General features: G+C 35.0%; 6 protein-coding genes across 7 annotated transcripts; 3 read left to right on the top strand and 3 right to left on the bottom strand.

Moving 5' to 3' along the window:
• The first annotated feature begins 129 nt into the window (after nucleotides 1-129).
• Nucleotides 130-2,014, top strand: LOC140969993 (GRAS family protein RAM1-like). The gene has a single exon (XM_073431529.1). The coding sequence runs from the start codon at nucleotides 499-501 to the stop codon at nucleotides 1,906-1,908; it is 1,410 nt and encodes a 469-aa protein (XP_073287630.1). The 5' UTR covers nucleotides 130-498; the 3' UTR covers nucleotides 1,909-2,014.
• A 448-nt stretch (nucleotides 2,015-2,462) lies between these two features.
• On the top strand, nucleotides 2,463-4,479 carry LOC140969988 (uncharacterized). The gene is made up of 4 exons (XM_073431526.1): nucleotides 2,463-2,773; nucleotides 3,409-3,514; nucleotides 3,986-4,134; nucleotides 4,219-4,479. Exons 1-4 carry the CDS (start codon nucleotides 2,633-2,635, stop codon nucleotides 4,312-4,314), a joined length of 492 nt encoding a protein of 163 aa, XP_073287627.1. The 5' UTR covers nucleotides 2,463-2,632; the 3' UTR covers nucleotides 4,315-4,479.
• Nucleotides 4,480-6,094: 1,615 nt separating this feature from the next.
• Nucleotides 6,095-7,953, bottom strand: LOC140969992 (sucrose transport protein-like). Its single transcript, XM_073431528.1, has 5 exons — nucleotides 7,509-7,953; nucleotides 6,662-7,426; nucleotides 6,511-6,574; nucleotides 6,384-6,427; nucleotides 6,095-6,266 (listed from the first exon to the last, which is right to left on the bottom strand). The coding sequence occupies exons 1-5, from the start codon at nucleotides 7,938-7,940 to the stop codon at nucleotides 6,111-6,113; spliced, it is 1,461 nt and encodes a 486-aa protein (XP_073287629.1). The 5' UTR covers nucleotides 7,941-7,953; the 3' UTR covers nucleotides 6,095-6,110.
• A 2,210-nt stretch (nucleotides 7,954-10,163) lies between these two features.
• LOC140969997 (probable magnesium transporter NIPA6) lies at nucleotides 10,164-14,167 on the top strand. 2 transcript variants are annotated; one of them, XM_073431534.1, is made up of 10 exons: nucleotides 10,164-10,620; nucleotides 11,453-11,509; nucleotides 11,577-11,667; nucleotides 11,823-11,983; nucleotides 12,094-12,221; nucleotides 12,823-12,960; nucleotides 13,211-13,303; nucleotides 13,387-13,504; nucleotides 13,653-13,806; nucleotides 13,856-14,167. In XM_073431534.1, the coding sequence occupies exons 1-9, from the start codon at nucleotides 10,500-10,502 to the stop codon at nucleotides 13,781-13,783; spliced, it is 1,038 nt and encodes a 345-aa protein (XP_073287635.1). In that variant the 5' UTR covers nucleotides 10,164-10,499; the 3' UTR covers nucleotides 13,784-13,806; nucleotides 13,856-14,167. The 2 variants fall into 2 exon arrangements, with proteins under 2 accessions (XP_073287635.1, XP_073287634.1); XM_073431533.1 differs by having other exon boundaries at nucleotides 10,166-10,620; nucleotides 13,653-14,167.
• A 754-nt stretch (nucleotides 14,168-14,921) lies between these two features.
• On the bottom strand, nucleotides 14,922-15,915 carry LOC140969996 (F-box protein At3g07870-like). The gene is made up of 2 exons (XM_073431532.1): nucleotides 15,455-15,915; nucleotides 14,922-15,366 (listed from the first exon to the last, which is right to left on the bottom strand). The coding sequence occupies exons 1-2, from the start codon at nucleotides 15,913-15,915 to the stop codon at nucleotides 14,922-14,924; spliced, it is 906 nt and encodes a 301-aa protein (XP_073287633.1).
• A 1,068-nt stretch (nucleotides 15,916-16,983) lies between these two features.
• LOC140969994 (GDSL esterase/lipase At1g29670-like) lies at nucleotides 16,984-19,191 on the bottom strand. Its single transcript, XM_073431530.1, has 4 exons — nucleotides 18,654-19,191; nucleotides 17,879-18,112; nucleotides 17,361-17,613; nucleotides 16,984-17,291 (listed from the first exon to the last, which is right to left on the bottom strand). Exons 1-4 carry the CDS (start codon nucleotides 19,044-19,046, stop codon nucleotides 17,059-17,061), a joined length of 1,113 nt encoding a protein of 370 aa, XP_073287631.1. The 5' UTR covers nucleotides 19,047-19,191; the 3' UTR covers nucleotides 16,984-17,058.
• Nucleotides 19,192-19,455: the final 264 nt, after the last annotated feature.

Genomic DNA, 19,455 nt, shown 5'->3' with positions numbered 1-19,455 from the left:
AAAGTTAAATTTCTGTATTTTTAAATGTTTTTTTATTTGAAAGAATAAAAAATTCATGATCTTCGATCCGGCCCCGGTGATCTCTGCATAAAGATGCTTAGATTTTGCTTGCTGTATTTTGTCCACACATCATATGGCATTTCTTGACCCCTCCGAACTGCCCAAAAATCCAATAGCCTTATTCGTAGTATTCAAACAAAAAAGATTACTAATAGATTCTTGACTCTCAACACTACTGACTTTCGATAAGAAAAGATTCCTTATTGTTATCTGAGTTCCTCGTCGATTTCTTTTACGCATAAAATCCGAAGAATTCCAAGATTTATCCCTATGTTTTCTTGGAATTCATGATGCCTTATTCCTCCTTCCTAGTTTTTGTTCTTATTCCTTTTGTTTCCTGAAAGGGAGACCTATATATCCCTTATTTATATATAGATCCGGCCATTTAACCACTTCCAACATTTTTCACATCACATATTTTTCCAGCTGGGGTTAAAGATGGAGGGTATGGATCATGAGGAGTTTTTGAGTCTTGGGCTTGCTGTTACGGATTATAAGTCGGGTTGCGAGAGGAAGAGGAAAAGGAAGAGAATGGAACTCGCTTTTCCCTCGGATTCGAGTGATGAAATCTGTGAAGGAAGTAAAATATTCTCACTCCTTCAATTGAGGGAACAAATGATGAAGATTGGTCACAAGGCCATCAAAGGTCCCTTATCTCACCATGAAGATGGAAAAGAACTTCATTTGATCCACTTGCTGCTCATATCCGCCACCTTAATTAATGAAAACAAAGTTGCCTCAGCTATGGAGAACCTCACACAATTGTATCATAATGTGTGCTTGACAGGAGATTCTATCCAAAGGGTTGCCACCTATTTTGCTGATGGCCTCGTTGCAAGGCTACTGACACGAAAATCGCCGTTTTACAACATGATAATGAAGATCCCAACTCCTGATGAAGAGTTCTTGGCATTCACAGAACTCTACAAGGTGTCACCGTTCTATCAATTTGCTCATTTTACTGCAAATCAAGCCATTCTTGAAGCCTTTGAGAGAGAGGAAGATTCAAACAATAGAGCCTTGCATGTCATCGATTTCGACGTATCATATGGATTCCAATGGCCTTCTTTGCTACAATCTCTCTCAGAAAAGGCAACTTCCAACAATCAAATTTGGATCAAGATAACCGGATTTGGCAGAAGCTTGGAGGAACTTCAAGAAACAGAATCAAGATTAGTGAGTTTCGCCAAAAGCTTCAGGAATTTAGTCTTCGAGTTCCATGGCTTGGTAAGATCACCAAGCACCATCAAGCTCGTGAAACCGAAGAAAAAGAAGAACGAAACACTGGCATTCAACTTAGTATTTCATCTAAATTCATTAAACAGCTTCTCCGAGATCACGGAGACCTTAACATACTTAAACACGATACGTCCCTCCATCGTCGTGCTTGTGGAACAAGAAGGAACCAGAAACACACACAATTTCCTATCAAGATTCGTCGAATCGCTGCATTATTTCGCAGCCATTTTCGATTCATTGGACGACTGTCTCCCGATCGACAGCGCTGAGAGGTTAAGAATTGAGAAGAACCATCTAGGAAAAGAGATCAAAAGCGTGCTAAATCATGATCATAGATTAGAGAATGAGAATAACTGTCCAAGATTCGAGAAGATGGAGACATGGAAATGGAGAATGGAGAGCCATGGTTTCTCGGGGATTAAGCAAAGTTCAGTCTCCATAATGCAGGCAAAATTACTGCTGAAAATGAGAAGCCATTGTTGTCCTCCAGCATATAATGATGGAGAAAATGGGGGTTTCAGAGTTTTTGAAAGAGATGAAGGCAGAATCATATCTTTGGGGTGGCAGGAAAGGATTCTGATCACTGCCTCCTCTTGGTGCTGTGTATGACACAAATTCTTTAAACATATATATATATATATTCTTTTGCTTTTCTTTCTTTCTTTTTTTTTTCAAAAAAAATTTATTTTTTATTTTGAAACTAATTTAGATGCATATCCTTTATATCTTATACTATTTTTTTACCAGCATATATCTTGTACTACCAAATGATTATACCATACTTTGTTCATAATTCATTCAATTACAAAATATCCTACTTTTAAAACAAAACAATTATTCTAATTAATTATCATAAGATTTTATAAAATATGATCTCTAACTTAAATAATCAGAAATCGTTAAAATAATATATTTTTTATATTTTTCACACAAAAAAAATATGATATTCGGACAATATCTTCCAAAAACAATTTTTATAACATACCGAGAATCTATGGACCATAATATAGTTTTATTGAATTTGCCTGGAAATTTTTTTTAATACAATTTTCTGGACTATTTCAATTAACATAAATGAGTAAATTATTGTACATGGATTATTAATTAATTAAAAGTATAAATCCCTTGTAAAAAAAATAAAATGAACAATTGACTGCCCCAAAAATCTGAGCCCTAATTTTTGTATCCCTATCAAACGTCACCGTTTAAACTGTAAGAACGTTCTCAAACGTGCTAGATAAGAAACGAATCCAATAAATAGTAGAACAAATAATTTTCTGGGGTGTTTAATTGAATCTGAAATCAAGAAAAAGATTGCGAGAAGCGAAGAACAATGGAGGAGCTACAATCCGCCCTGAACGCGCATATGGATCAAATGGCAGATCTGGTGGAAAAGCTTACTGCAGAGCTCCGCTCTGGACTCAAGCCCGCGTATGAAAATTTTTTGGGTTTTTTTCATGCCATTAATTGGAAGGTATTGCATAGATAACTTTATCCAACTGCGCTTATGGTGGAGAAGACAAATTGATTTGCATTAATGATCTTTGTGATGTGGTGTTGTGGAGATCTGTTATTTGAGCTTTTGCAATTTGGATTTATGCTTCGTATCAGTGAACATTCTGTTAGGTTATTTTAGGGTTTTATCCTAAAGCTGGTTCATAATTATGTGGTGACCACAATTTACTGGTGAAAGTCTGGCAATGCAATTGATGCCTCATCGAAGGCTTACAAGTTTTTCTCTTTTCTAAAGCAGGCTCTTTAATTTGATCAAATGTCCATGATTACTGTTAGGTTGTGACGTTGTGTTTGGATAGATGGATTTGATTTGGATTAGATATTTGATTTGGGGAAGTATTTGAGGACGGATAATTATATTGAATTTACTTAACTTGATTTGGAGTGGATTTGAAATTCAATTACATTTTGTCCATCCGACAAGTAAATGGATTTGAAACATAGATTTGAAAACCTTAGTCTTTTGATACTAACGCATTATTCTTCCCCAGTATTTCTAATTGTCATGAAAACTAATTGAATTGTTAGTATATTTTACCCTTACATGCACATACTGCCTGTGTCGGATATCTGACTATCGTTTCTTGTTTCCAGGAACCTTGGTTGATATGTCTTATTTCCATCCATGTGTTCTTACTGCTAGTAACTTTTGCATCTAGGAAGAACGTCAACTTTCAGATGTGTTTGTTTCTTCTTGCACGTAAGCTGGCTAAATTCATAATCTTGTATATTGAATCCTTTTCTCTTTGTAATTTTTTACCATAAGATTTAATATTCCTAAAAGGGAGTAATCTTACTTTGTTGACTTAAAAGGATCTGGCATCATTTATTAAAATTAGTAGAACCATGTAGAGATATTAGTCTCTTATGCAGCAGATGCAGAAACTATAGAGGTACAATGCTTTCTGAGGATTGTGGCCAATCCCCACGCCCTAACATGTGTGTCAAAGAAAAAATGAAACATGGGCTGTAGTCTGAAGATGTTTAATAAATATAGTGTTGCATATGTGTCATTCCCCACGCCCTAACTTGCGTGTCAAAACAGAACAATGATATATGAGTGCAGGCTGAAGGCGATGCTCAATAAATACAGTGTTGCATGTGTATTTGGACTTCAAATTAATATTTGTACGTTTGGGAGCAATTTATTAGTGCAGTTACATTGTTGCAGTTGGAGGAGTTTATCTTGCTGAGAGGCTTAATAGTTTCTTAGCTGGAAATTGGAGAAGTTTTGCAGGGCAAAACTATTTTGATCCGCATGGACTTTTTCTGTCAGTACTTTGGTCTGGGCCACTGTTGGTGATTGCGGTCCTGATCTTGGTAACCGATCAGTTAAATCTAGTTCGTATTCTTTTTACTCCTATTGTCGTTTCGCCTGATATTTTGTCTTAACTATCGTTGCAGGTGAACACATTGTTTTCGACGTGCCAATTGATTGTTAGATGGAAACGAGCTGAGCTCAGACATCGTGCGAGAGCAGCTAGTAACAAAGAGGATTGAGTTCTTACTGTGTTTCTATCTTTTTTGTCCATGCGTTCTACTGAGTTTAATTTATATTATGTTAACTGAGACGGATTGCGTCTTCATTATGTGAAAGTGACTAGTAGTCATGAGTTTTTTTTAAGGGAATACGTACACGTTAATTTAATCGCACTTGCACCTTTGAATTTAAGTTTGGCGATCATTATGTGTGTTAGTTTCTCGAGTTCATGCAAACTGATATATATATAATGGTTATTATTTGAAATTTATATGAGCATACAAAATAATAATCATTATAGACGGATTAACATCATTCATATTAAACTGAAAAGTAATAATACTTTAACATAAAATAATGTTTTTCATAAATTAAGTCGAGATGGAGACTCGTCCATGAAAGTTTTTTATGAATGTGAAAAGTAATAATACTTTAACATAAAATAATATTTTTCATAATGAAAGTTTTTTATGAACGTGAAAAGTAACAATATTTTAACATAAAATAATGTTTTTAATAAATTAAGTACAGGAAACTCGTCCATGAAAGTTTTTGTGTAGCCATTATTAAATTTGAACATAATTCTTACGCTAGCAAATTTTAAAAAATTTAAAACTGTTGTTTTAAAATAAATTATCTAAAAATAAGAGAGCGAGATGGATCATGGATGGACTTTCACCTTACTTTAGAAACTCATCCTATTTTTTTGTATTTGTAAAATTAATTTTTTTGCATTTGTAAAATTAATTATTATTATTTTAAAATACCTCCATTTTCCGTGAGAGGTTTTGGGTAGGAGTGTCAAAATCAGACACGATCTACCAATTTGACAAGGTTCAATCTGAAAAAAATCAAGTTTAGGTTTAGGGTTTTCGGGTTTGGGTTAGATCGGGTTGGACCGATAGCTGACTCGAAAAAATGATCGCGTTGGGTTGGATTTGACCCGAAAATTTTAAATTTTTTTTAAAAATATATAATTAATAAATATTGCCTATATTTTTATATATTGTATGTCTGAAAAAATATTTATTGTATATTTTTATCATAATTTTCATAATTTAATATTTATTTTGAACATTTTTTATTTTTTAAACAATTGTTTATTTGATTTAGTAAATATATTTTATTTTTCTACCATTAGACTTTCAAATTTAAATCATATATATGAGGGAGATTTTGTTATCATGTATTTAAATTAAAATATATTTTTTTTAATTTTATTTAATTTTCTTTAAAAAAAATTCAAAATCGGATTGATCGGGCTCAGGTTGAGAGTTTTCGGGTTCGGGTTGAGCAATTTTTGAATAGTACTATAGATCAACTCGACTCAACCCATCCGAATTGACACATTTACTTTTGGGTTTTACCTAAGCATGGGCTAAATTTTATCGCGGCCAATGTTTTAGGTAGATTGTTTTTTCTGCTACGTGACTCTTGATAACATTAATATTTGGTTATCAACTCAAAAGATGTGTAATTTCAAAAAAGTTGTATATTCGAAAAAGTAATTATCCTGAGTTTATAAGTTACTTTGTTAATTAATTTTATCCGGGGTTTACCTAGTGTATCAAAGGGTATTGGCTCGGGTTCCTCCTAAAAAAAATCCAATGTTATAATTTGTCTAATTTAATTACATTAAGAACATAAATGAGCCAATATTGATATTTGAACAGAAATAAACTTTATCTTAACGTTACAACTAGTTATAAATATTGTAAAAAAGAATTGGTCTGACAAACAGCAAAAGAAAGGAGAAAAGCACATAATTAAGGCTGCCCTTGTGCCTGTAATCAGATCATGAACATTTCAATCAAACTCAGTTGTCGGATTGATCATTAGAATCCGGAGATGGAAGCATAGCTAGAACTACAACTCCACCCACAGCCGCCATGATTGCACCGCCCACGAACGCTGGCAGATTACCTCCTCCGAACAAAGCGTCCCACGGCCCACTCGTCACCGATACAAACATCTGTTACCCAAAAGAAAAACAAGAGAAACTTTTATACTGAGTTTCCATGCATAATTTCCGATCAATCGATGTATTTCAATATAGTGTGATGTAATTTAATAGATTAAAAAAGTTTACCTGTGGGACCACTATAGCTAGATTTAGGACTCCCAAAGAGAGCCCTGCGCATATTATAGATATACATAGTATCAATATATGACAAGATGGATAAATATATTTTATTTATTAGCATATGAATTTATACCTTGTCCGGAGCCAGAGCTACTGGAAAATATGGATGCCAAAGCAAATGGGATGCTGAAAGTTACCTAGAAAATTGAATAAATTTTAAATATTTATCCATCTTTATTTCTTGTAAAAGTTAATTAAGAAACAAGAGTGATGGTATAACGTACTGATAGAGGGATTCCGAGAACAGCAAAGAGGGCCAAAGCTCCGGCCTTGACTCCAGCCGTCGGCGGAAGAAGGGAACCGTCGGCGGCGTGTTGGCGATTGGCTTCGGCCAACTTACTGACCAAAACTGTCAATGCCAAGCAAACAGCCAACAAAAAGCTGACGGCACCCCACAATTTCTTGATTTTTCCAAACCCACGAGCAAAGAATTGCACCCCCAAAGAAGCGAATCCCAAGACCACAGAATTCAACATCAGGCCCAATGCGCCGGCGCTGACACCAAGATCGTACAATCTCCCCTCTCCAACGCTTCCTCCGTACACTTCCTTCCCCATCCAATCTGTGTCGAACAACAAGAATGGGAACCACGCGATCCAGTTCAGGGCTGTAGCGAGCATTAGAATCCACATGGATTTTGGCAAGTTCTTCAGTGCGCCGAATAGCTCCGCGAAAACTTGGATGCTTCCCTTCTTGGAATCTTCTGGTTTCGCTGAAATGGTGGTCTCGGATACGAAGGTCAGTGCCGTTACGGTCAGAGTCAACAAAAGGAATATGGAGATGAAGAAACAGCTCTTGAGATTTGCGCAGTAAACTTCACAGGCGGTGGTTCTGGTGAAGGGGAAGACTTTGTGGAGTTGCGGGTATGATCCGGCGGCATAGCCGAGTACATTCCCTACGGCCATGAAGAACGAGAACAATGCATTTGCTGCCGCCATTTTTCTTGTATTTCCGCATGATAAATCGGCCAAGAATGCCCTGCAAGGACCCTGAAACAGAACAAAAACTTGATGTCAATATCTTTTCTGTGATAAACCAAAAGAGAGAGAAAAAAAAATTGAATATATATACCTGCAACATGTTATTTGCAACATCAAGAATCCAAAAACCGACGACAAAAATAGCAACAGCCCTTGGCTTAGAAGGTTTCGTCAGAGAATCTCCGGCCATATAGCCTAGATCAGCGGCGAATCCAATAAGAACAATGGCAACCGCAACAAGTGCTGCTCCGGAGGCGATGAAGGGGCGGCGTCGGCCAAATCTGGAGGTGCATCTATCACTGTAATATCCAACTATGGGCTGAACTAACAATCCGGAAACTGGTCCACACAGCCAAATAAAAGCGGACCAGATGTGGGGTATGCCTAGCAACTGCACGTAAGGGGTCAAAAGGGAGAGTTGCAGAGCCCATCCAAACTGCACCCCCGCGGCAATCGACGCCACAAGAATGAACTTGCTCACCGGCGCCGGTGCTGTTGAGGAATGTACACTTGCAACGTCCATTGTTATATCTCTCTGTCAANATATATATATTACATTTACATGCAGCTTTGTTGTGAACGGAGCGGAAAGTGATTTTGGTTCTTATATATAAGGGTTCTGAAATTCTTATCGAATTATCGAAATACAAGGAACGATTTGCATTCCTGGTAAGAAATGGATGCATGGCATTTTACGTGTAGGTAAAATATTAAGCTACACCATCCATTTATTTTTGAAACAGTTAATATATATGAAATATTATATAATATGGTCTGGATTTTATTAGTCTTTATATTTTTTCCCAAGTTAACATCGAAAATCATGGGATGCCATAAAATACAGTTGTCTCTTTTGGTAACATAATGATTGACTCGGAATTTATTTTTTACTATTTTATGATATAGATATTAAAATAAAATTGTTAATCAATTCCTAATATAGTACGAGGAATTAATAATGGATAAGTAAGAATACACGGGAAACGTGTTTTAGCCATATATATTGCAATAAAATATTCAATGAATGCATGAATTTGATATGGTTATTATATCTATATATATACTGATATATCATATAAATTATCTTAATAAATTGATGAATTGGATGATTTGATTTGGATAAGTTTCAAATTACTCAATCAAATTGTTAGACATAACTTAATTGTGGCGATGTGCAATGAGATTTAATTGTATTTTTGGTTTTGTATATTTGACTTTTTGCGATTTTATTTTTTCAAGTCGTCAAATTTTCAATCTGCATACACTATTTTTATTTTTTCAATTTTATTCATTTTTGATGTGACATTTGACAATGATGTGTAATCGATGTGGAGCTAATATGACGTTGACATGTATAATACGTCATCATCCTTAATAAAAAATGACTAAAATTATTAAAAATATCTAAACAATTTCTACGAGGATCTCTAACTTATTATAAAATATTTATCTTGATAAGCTTATTTTATCTATCGATTTTTATATACTATATTAGTATCATTAAAAGTAATTATTAATTCAAATATTTCATGAGATTAGACGAACAAAATAATATATTTAGAAAACGTACAATGATATTAGTATTGAAAAATGTTAGATGTACACTTTATAATGTACATATTGACTTACAATAACTTATATTTTTCCTTATTAAATAAAAAAAATTACCCATAAAAAGAAATAAATATCTTTCTAGTCAAGTATAGTTTTGTGCTAGAGTATGCTGGCTGGAAAAAATGATAATTCATGAATTCACCGAGTCATGGACAACATCACATGTTAATGAGTTAAGACTGGATGTTGATACAACTTATGATGAGAACCTGAACAACTTTGTCATGGAAGGAGTGATACGAAACCATGAGAGTCAGCCAATGATAGCTTTCAGGAAGAAAATTCGGAGACCTCCCTCGGTCATCTATGGAAAATTGGCTACCATTGATATATAAATGAAGATCACACGATAACATAATTTTCTTATAAATCAAATTACACCGGACTTTCTATTGACGACGCAAACAGTCACTCAACTAAAAGATGACCTTAGCCATGTTGGCATCTATGGTTTATATATCAAAAAATCTTTGAGTCAACATAGCGCAACCACTTTAAACCACATTCGACGCACGAAAAACACAGATTCAATAGAGTCTTTTGCTATTTCTCACCAAAATTTCTTTGTTTGGGAGTGTAAAAATTTTTCTTATTGACTTGTAAATCTAGTAACTAATTATATTTTTTAATCTCCATAATATTACAATTTTTTCAGTAAAATAACCATTAGTCAATAGTATTTTATATATCATAAGATGGATGCCATAATTCACGGATTTATCGTTTGTAAAAATACGTGTTGTGCCTCGTTCATATTATATAATTATAAAATGATAAATTATGTTGCGTTGATATGAGATCATCAATGAGTTAAAAAGAGATAAATTAAGATCATAAATAGACTATACTAATTGCATCAATAATAGATCTTTTGTGAGACTATTTTATATATCTTTATTTGTGAAAGAGGTCAACTCAGATCATATTTACAGTAATAATTTTTGTATAAAAAATAATATTTTTTCATGAATGACACAAATAAAATTATGTTTTACAAAATTATTTCATAAAACTGTCTCCCAAAAATTTTCCTCATCAGTCAAATACATAAATCGAACCACGTTTCTACTAGATTTTCTCTTTTATTTATCCACACAAATTTTTTTAATAGAAATAAGAATAAAAAAATTATATCGCAAAGCAAATTGTTTCTTACAGTTAATTGCCAAAAATCCAGCTAGAACCAAGAGGAATATACTTTGCAAGATAATCTAATCCCTCCGATTCCAAATCCACGAGCCCCCGATTCGAGCAGAACTGCAATGATTTGAATTCATTGTACGCACGATTTCGAAAACCCTTTTGAATCACGAGATCCTGGGGCTGCAACATCTCTTGTTTCTCGTAAAGTTTCGTTTTCTTTTTGTTGGGAGGGGGATAATGCGATAGCAGTGTGGCAGATGAGAATTGAATTCCAGATTGTTGTTGTGAAAGAGTTATTTTCGCAAAATATCGGTTTGGGTCGGTCATGTATACGGCTAATTTGATTGGGTTCATCTTGGCTGTTGGGTCGAGTGCCTTTATTGGATCCAGCTTCATCATAAAAAAGAAGGGTTTACAGCGGGCCGGTGCCTCTGGATCTCGTGCTGGTAAATGTTTTCTTTTCTTTCCTTTTCTTTTTGTTATTTTTGAGTTTGTTTTAAGCCTTTCGAATTTTGATCTTAAACGCGAGCTATTACTTATGATCATGTTATTGATGTATATTTTAGATTCTGGAGTGCCTGCAATTCTGAAGTTCTTTATTAATTGAATTTGGTCACACCATGTTAGTTCTATCAATTCTACATTGTCCGGACTGTTGTAGTTTTTGAACAATGTAACTCAAATTTGTTAATTTTGAAGTGGTTTTGCATAATGGAATTTTTAGTTGGTATATTTATGTAAAATATGTGTCAAATTTATTTATAAATGGAGTGCAAATAACTAAAAATGGTGGGTAAATATCAACTCTCATACGTTATAAGGGCGACTAAAGATAAATAAAACAGGAAAAATTGCGTCTTTTATTTTGTCTGTTGGTTGAAAAAATATGGTAATAAACGAGATTAAGCTGAGGTGTATCAAAAAGACGTGGTTAAAGTTGGTACGTTTATCACTTTTCTAGATCTTTTGAATACCATGCACAAAATAGTCGAGAAATGTAAGCTTTTCCAGTTGGTAGGAGAAACAAGGTTGAGTATGACATCAGATGATGCTCTCTGAAGCCACGTAAAGGAAAACAAATTGGAACACGGGCTAATTAGCTGCAGTCATGTATTTATGATTGTGGTTTGTGGCAGAAATTTGGAAATAATTTAAAACCCTCTTTTGGGAAGAGGAGTAGTTTTTACTGGACCTAGATACTGGTCAATCTAGTCTGATTGATGAACTGCAGTCGTTATTTTGATGTTTTCTTAATAACACTCAATTTGCTGAATGAAGGTTCAGGAGGGTATAAATATTTGCTGGAACCACTTTGGTGGATTGGCATGGCCACTAGTAAGTCTTGCTTTTAAAGTGAACATCTGACCACATATTCGAACTTGAGTGTCTTTTAAATTTTCAGTGATCATTGGGGAATTTGCCAATTTTGTTGCTTATATGTATGCACCTGCTGTCCTTGTCACACCACTTGGAGCATTAAGTATAATTGTCAGGTAATTGTGCGTATAATTGTTATTTCTAATCCAGTTTTCTCCCTCCCCTGAAAAAGCACCTTGTGATCTATCAACCACACAGTTGATCATTATCCTATTTAACTAATGACAAACTTTACATGGGCGGCTAAATCCGCTGTTTTATTCAATTGTAGTGCTATTTTAGCTCACTTCTTATTGAAAGAGAAATTGAGGAAGCTAGGAATACTGGGATGTATTTTATGTGTAGTGGGTTCTACAATCATTGTGCTTCATGCACCAGCTGAACATAGTATTAGCTCAGTGGAAGAAATCTGGGAACTAGCTATACAGCCAGGTGAGCCCTGTTTTTTGATACATTTAAGAGTTTATTTCTTTTTTCAACTGCGGGAAAAAATGAAGTGTTTGTTTCACGTTCTAAATTTATATTCTCTTTCGTTTGCCCAGCTTTTCTTGTGTACATTGCTTCAGCAGTAGCTGTGGTTTTGGTACTTGTGTTGCATTGTGAACCTCGCTGTGGGCAGACAAACGTAATGGTCTACATTGGTGTTTGTTCAATAATTGGATCCTTAACAGTAAGTACTTGACCTTTCTTAATGCTATGCCTGAGCTGTTTATGTCCTTATTCTATGTAGAAAAGGTTTCGTTGGCTGTTTGTACTCTGACAGAAGAAAACACACTAGTCTAATTCTATAATCATGTTACTCAATGTTCATTCTGTTGCCTCACTATTTAGACCCCCTTGAAATAATCATTATCAGGGCATTGTGCTAGTATTAGGTTGAATGTCTAACTAAAAATCTTATATTGAGCTTGGTGACGTATTTCTTGGGGTACATTTCATTGAGACCTCCTAAGGTTTGATCTAATTTTACTAAACACCACAAAATCAAGAGTTTGAATACTTGCAGCGACGATCATTGCTGAGATTCGGTTTAACTTCAAAATACTGCCTTGAGTTTGGTTAACTTCACCATTTTCACCGCATGTTCTAAGTGGCTCAACATAATGATGAGAGCTATGAGTTGTTGATATTTACCCCGTTGTTCCCATAGCTACAGGTTTCTGTATGGTGCTAGATATGAAGTAGAACATGAAAGAAATGAATTTTTTTTCTGATAGTTAAATAATTATTTTTGCTTCATGGATGAATGAAAATTTGTGGCTTCATTGTAGGTAATGAGCATTAAAGCAATTGGTATTGCTATAAAACTCACATTGGAGGGCTCTAGTCAGGTAGCGCGCTTCAAATCCTGGGTATTTGCCATGGTTGCAGCTACTTGTATAATCACTCAATTGAACTACTTAAACAAGGTTGCACTCCTCTGCCTTTTTTTTAGTTTATTACTGCTTTTAGTGACTATTTATTCCACTCTTCGACAATGTAACGTAAATGCATTGATAATTTTTGCATCAATGCACCCATCATTTTACGTCTGTTCTTCAAATTCCAGTTTAACTTTGAGGTTTGGTGCTCCGTACCATTCATTAGAACTTTCTTGAACAATGCTTGTATTGTGATATGCATAGCCCATTCCCTTAACTGGACTTGTTTCTTTCCTAGGCATTGGACACATTTAACACTGCTGTAGTATCTCCAATTTATTATGCCATGTTCACATCGCTTACGATATTCGCCAGTGCTATAATGTTCAAGGTAATAAAATATTGCATATTCGGATGTTGGTGCTGTGTTGGCTCTTTCTGTTACACTTTCTTATTTATTTTCTTCTACTTTAGGACTGGTCTGGTCAGAGCACTAGCAACATTGTTTCAGTTCTATGTGGATTTATTACTGTTCTTTCTGGCACAATGGTTTTGCACAGTACTAGAGATCCTGAAAAACTTCCATCTACGGGTATAGTCTCCACCTCTTATATTAAACAGGATAAGTTCGATTTTGAAACCATAAATATTTTTTGACTTTCGAACTAGAATTTTGTAATCATCATTGGATGCTGTCAAGTGATGGTGTCTTGACATATCTGCCTGTCGATACTTCCCAGATTATTATACAGCACTTTCTCCTCAAATATCATGGCTTGTTCATGCAAATGGTGAGATATGGAAGCAGAAAGACAATGATGAATTGCATCCCGAATTCGTGGCATTTATTCAGCAAGACCATTTTAAGTAGATCAACAGGAACTTTGATCATGAATTTTCAAGCTCATCTCCCCCAGGACATTTTCTTATTTCTTAAATTGTGTTCCAAGTTCTTCTGGTAGGAGCATTAAGGGAGACTTAAGCGTGGAGTTCCAATAAGTTCATCAAAGTCATCAATCGAGGGGTAAATTTCTGTAGGCTTGTTATATCGAACTGTATTGTAGCTCTTGTTCCATTTTTCCACAGTTTCTTTGATTTGGCTTGGTAAATGATAGCTAGCTGTGCAGTAGTCATTCTTACATAATGTTTTGCATGCCAACATTGGTGTATATTTTTTTGTACTAACTGCGGCTCTGGACATGACTAAAACATATACCTTTTCGCATAGAGATGTATTGAAGTATATCTTCCTACTTGTCTAATGTGTTCTCTCTCTTTGACTTTCTTTTTCATGAAGAGAACTAGAGAAGTATCATATCACGGCCCAAAACAAAAACAGAACTTGCCACGAGATGAAACTAAGCCATCCTTTTGGGGTTGGTGCACTATTTGTTGATAAAAATTGAAATGATGAATTAGTTTGTTGCATTTTGGAAGTTGAAAAAAGCACAATCATGGGAGAGATTATTTAATGGGAATGAGTGCTGTTACTGATAAGATTAATCACAGGCAGCTCTGAGTGAACTTAAATTCCTGAGTGAGTTGGTTGAACATAACTTGGATTTATTGACACAGAAGTTTGAGAACAAATTCACATGGTATTTTTCATCTTTAGATGAATTGGGATTCGCCTTTCGGGGGAAAAAAGGAAGTAACGTAGATTTTTTTGGTCCAAAGCAATAGCAAAACATAATGAATGTATGAGATTGTCGGGTAAAGTATAAGCATATATGATTCAAATGGTTCATAACTCATTCGGAGTAACCAAGGAGATTAGCTCGTTAAAAAAAAAAAAAAAAAAACTACTTTGAATATATTGAAAAATTAACATAAATCCTGAAATGCATAAAATCAGAAAGAGTTGACGTTCTCTCCTCCGAAACATGTGAGTGAAACCAAAGCAGGAACGTGAAGTATTGATTCAATAGACCCACAGCACGCCATTTCGACAATATCCATTTTTGAGGTAGTTTTGTTCTTGTTGGAGTAATAGAACATGTAAAAATCACTCATAGCATCGATATATCCCCATTTCTGAATACTTTGATAGGGAGTACAAGCTCATAGCACTCACCTGCAAGACTCGGTAGCTTGCTGATTACAAATTCTTTACTCCAAGATTTCCCAACACCATAATCCTTCATTATCCAGATAACGATATCATGCTCAGACATATTGTTGCATACGGATAAGCAATCCCCTAAAACCACCAAGCCCCCCAAACACTTGCAGGTCCTGTATCCTGGCAGAGGAGGACCAGAGAAGGTCCTGAACATTTCTTTATCAAGATCCAAGCAAGATATCACATAGGAATCCTTTAAATCTCCCACCAACCAATGAAGATTTCCATTCAGAAAAGCTCCAATCGAATAGCAGTTGGAGTGTAACGGGGGACCAGGTGCAATGCTTCTCCATGTCCCAGTTGTTCCCAGCGAGTAAACATGACATTCAGACCTGGGAATTTTTACACACCCCCAGCCTGATCGAGTTCGGACTCGTGAAATATCCGGACCACCTTGTGTTGGCAACTGATCATGCTTACCTCGAACATGTGACCATACTAGGAAACTGAACATAACTTTCAAGCGTTGGAAGTGAGATGTACTCGCGTGTGATTGGATGGCAAATGTAAAGATTGTCAATATGGCCAACATGGAGAAAGCAAAGGAAACCATCAACGGAACCTGATATCGTGTTACACTTGAATTCCGTGAGATCAAATCTTCTGACTGGAGTGTAGTTAAACTGGTGGCATTCGACCACGAGTTCATCTTCGAATCTGAATATCTTGATCAAGTATGACCCCCCGAGATGTTGATAGACAAGGAGGCCAGCAGACGATTTAGAAAGATGGAGCTTGGAGAATTCGGGAGACTCGAATAACTCGAGCCATGCGTGGCAAACGTATTTGAGGCGCGCGATGAGAAGGATCGGAATTCTTGTAAGAATATTAGAGATGATTTCTAATGGTAGCTTTGTCAATTGTGAAGATTGCCTAATCATTGCTTTGGTGACTGCTTGAAGGTGCTGTCACCGTGATTTATATAAATATAACCTCCCTCCTTCAATATTTGGATTTTTTTTTTCCCGATTTTCTAAAACGTTTATTTTTATCGTTACGAGAGAACACGTTACAAAAAATTATATTATATAAAGAAAAATCACACCAATATATGAAAATGAAAATTTATTTGAAGTACATTAAATTTATTAATATACGTGCGTGCATGAATCTCGTGTCAAAATTAGCTAGTAAATGACTTGTCGGCTATGGCATGAAATTTTCTTGTAAAGCTTCGTCAAAACTTTTGGTCCAAGATGGGGCTCATATTGTTTGGGAAAATTTCAGAGTACTATTAGTTCTAATTTAGAAAATTTATCTAAAATTTCAAGAATCTGCATTCAAAATCTTTAAATAGTTATTAAGCATCGGGCATGCGTAATGTGCGTGTTAAAAAATATTTAATTAATTAGTCAAAAAATTTGTCCACCAATTAAGAATTCGAAAGACGGTTTTCTCAAACAGTTTTTGGATTAATTTTATTATCTCGTAAGCGAGTTAAAAAATAAGATAAATATATGTGAAATAAATTGTAAAATAATTTAAAATAAAGGTTATTTTCGTAACGAGGAAGTGGTCATACCATAAGGTACCGTTTGGTTCATGGTATGAGATATATAGTATCAGGATAAGTAATATTTTGTAATAATAAAATAAATAGAAAATGATAGTTAATATAGTATTTGATTTAATTGATTAAATTTGAGATAATATGATATTACCATTTTGTCTTTGTTGAAAATATTAATAGAATATTAATAATATTATTTATTAAGGGTAATATCGTAATTTTATATTATTGATTTGATTGATGTGAGATAAATCATTACGAATTTGATTGATTTGAAATAAATAATTAATAATTTGATTGATCGAGATAAATAATATTTATACAAAACAAGTGATATGATAGGACTATTTATATTAGTACTTAGAAGTATTTGAACCAAACGGTACCTTTAACATTTCATAGATAAGACATAGTAGGAGATGAGAAATAGCAAAAATCATACTCTGAACTACTTAACATTTCATAGATACGATCGTGGGAAGTTAATCGAAGTTACACAAGAAGACAAGAAATATTAAATTTTTGAGAGATCGTAGATGCTGAAAGGGTAGACCTCAGTTTTAAATTTGGATGCGAAGGCTTTATTTGCGATCACAACATTGACAGCTTCTGTTGGATGCAAGCCATCAAAAAACACATATTCACTCCTATTTTCACAGATGGATCCTCCTCTTTTGCACAGAATCCCATTCCCACCTTCACTTATCTTGCTTACTTCACAGCAAGCATTTTTTACATCCACAAAACCTGCATGAACAACAAACATCAATAAACAAACGCATGCATGTGTTATTAGATGTATAATGTTATTACTACCTCTTGAAATAGGATGTCTTATGATATCCATAATAACTTTGTATGAATTGACAAAAACAAGGTTAGAACCAGGCATTTGTGGCCTGATGGCATCGACCAAGTTCCTCAAATTGGCATTGAACATGTGAGCCGCTCGATTCAATGTCCGAATGCAGCCCTCTTGTGTCGGAACCCTGGCTTTAGCCATTGGACTACAACCATTGGGATTTATTCCCATCAACACGAACTTGCTAGCACCCAAATTGTACAACCTCTGCATGTCATTTGAAAGTCATGAGGTTATTAGCTTAATAATAAGTAAGTACTTTATCATTTTTTTAATGTTTAAAATATCAAAATTGAAAGTCCAACCGATCCAAGAACCGTGAACCATTTTCTTAGAGGCGCAAGGCGGGGACTACTCCGTTCATCCCTTATCAGAATTCCGAAGTACTCCACCTCCGTTCGCCTTAAGTGGTCCAAGGGTTTAAACTATCTCATGAATCCCCTCAAATTCGACAGAAAAAAAGAGTATGTACCATGAGATGGTGGGCGAGGGCAGTGATCAAATTGGCAGTGAAATCTTCGATGCTGGTGTTGCTGTTGGATAAGCCCATGAAGTAATTGAGCGAGTAATCATTTCCACCAGTTCCAACCAAAAACAAGAACTGAGGAAGGATTTCTTTGCTTTTGTTCTCCAATTGAATCTCCAATTCTGGCAGTGTGTACTCCTCGAAGTTTCTTATTTGTTGATTCAAACTGATCACATTTCCCTGTGTGGTATTGGGTACAAAAATATTTACCTGATTCTTATCTGTTATAAATTATTGCTGCAAACCCTCAAACTAATTAGATATTTAACCATATGGAAACAGTGCATGTGGAGATTATTCCATTGATATATACATTTGATGTAACCCAACTTCTTAAATTAAATTTGCCGAGTGGTGATCGACAAGTGGGCAGTACCATCCCACAGCTTTTACATTATCACAATAAATTCAACCGATCGCAAAGGAACTCAAGAATTCAAACCTAAGCAGTAAATAACGACCGCTATGATGCAGAAAATTAAGTTCGGGGAGCATCAAAATTTTTAAAAAACTAAATGTCAGTTGTGGACCCATTGGCTTTTAGACACCGAAGTGACTAATCTTGTGGAGCCACGGAAAAGACAAGAAAGTCGCCGTAGAAATTAAATTTTGCTTGATTCAGTTGTTATATGTTAGTACACACATTATTTTTACCAAGGACACAAAAGTAAAACTTTGCATGACAAAAGCATTAATAACATAGTTGAAAAGAAGTTCTTACAGCAAGTGCACCAGTGTCATCCAATATTCCAGAACCACCAGAAGCAAAGTTGACCCCATTTACAATCTTACTCCCATTAGTTGAAGGATCGGAGAATGGTGGAATGTAATCTGGAAGGTTAAGTTTTAGGCCAAGCAAGTCTATCACATTTTTTCCATTGGTAAATCTACCAGAAGGGCCAAGAGGGAAGTCTACTCCATAAGGAAAGTAATTAACTTTGGCCATGGAATTTGGAAGGAAATTGTTATTCCCATTATCAACAAGAGAGCTTCCAAACACGAACATGCCTTTGATTTTGGTGTTATCATTCTGTTGTATGGCTATGCATGGAAATAACAAAGGGAGGAGACAGAAACAAAGCAGTGTGAAATTTCGAGGTCTTGTTTGGGACATTGAGCAAATGGAAGGGTGTTCTTCTTCTGTTTTGTAGAATTCAGGTTCGAAGACAAGCGAGTATACATAAAGCTTGGGTGTTGGATTTTATATAGAGAGAGAGGAAAATTGGAAGAAAAAAATTCAACTTTTCTTTTTTTCGAAAAATATGAAATATTATGAGAGTTGTCTTGTCATGAAGAATGACGAAGTAATACTTTTTTGTGCTCCAATTAAGCAATTGGTCAAATATTGGGGGTATGACTAAGTCAAAGCTTCAATTTGGACTGGTGTTGACATTTGACTTGTTCAAAATTGTGTAAAAATAAATTAAAATATTTAAATTATATCGTTCCGACATAGATTAGATTATATTTTTTAACCTCGTTTAATGCTATTGCAGTGAGTAGTTTGGACAATTAATTACGAG

This window comes from Primulina huaijiensis, unplaced genomic scaffold (genome assembly GCF_012295235.1).
Source record: "Primulina huaijiensis isolate GDHJ02 unplaced genomic scaffold, ASM1229523v2 scaffold43269, whole genome shotgun sequence".
Classification (NCBI taxonomy): domain Eukaryota; kingdom Viridiplantae; phylum Streptophyta; class Magnoliopsida; order Lamiales; family Gesneriaceae; genus Primulina; species Primulina huaijiensis.
Note: the sequence above shows the minus strand (reverse complement) of the source record. Positions and strands in the feature narration are given on the sequence as shown.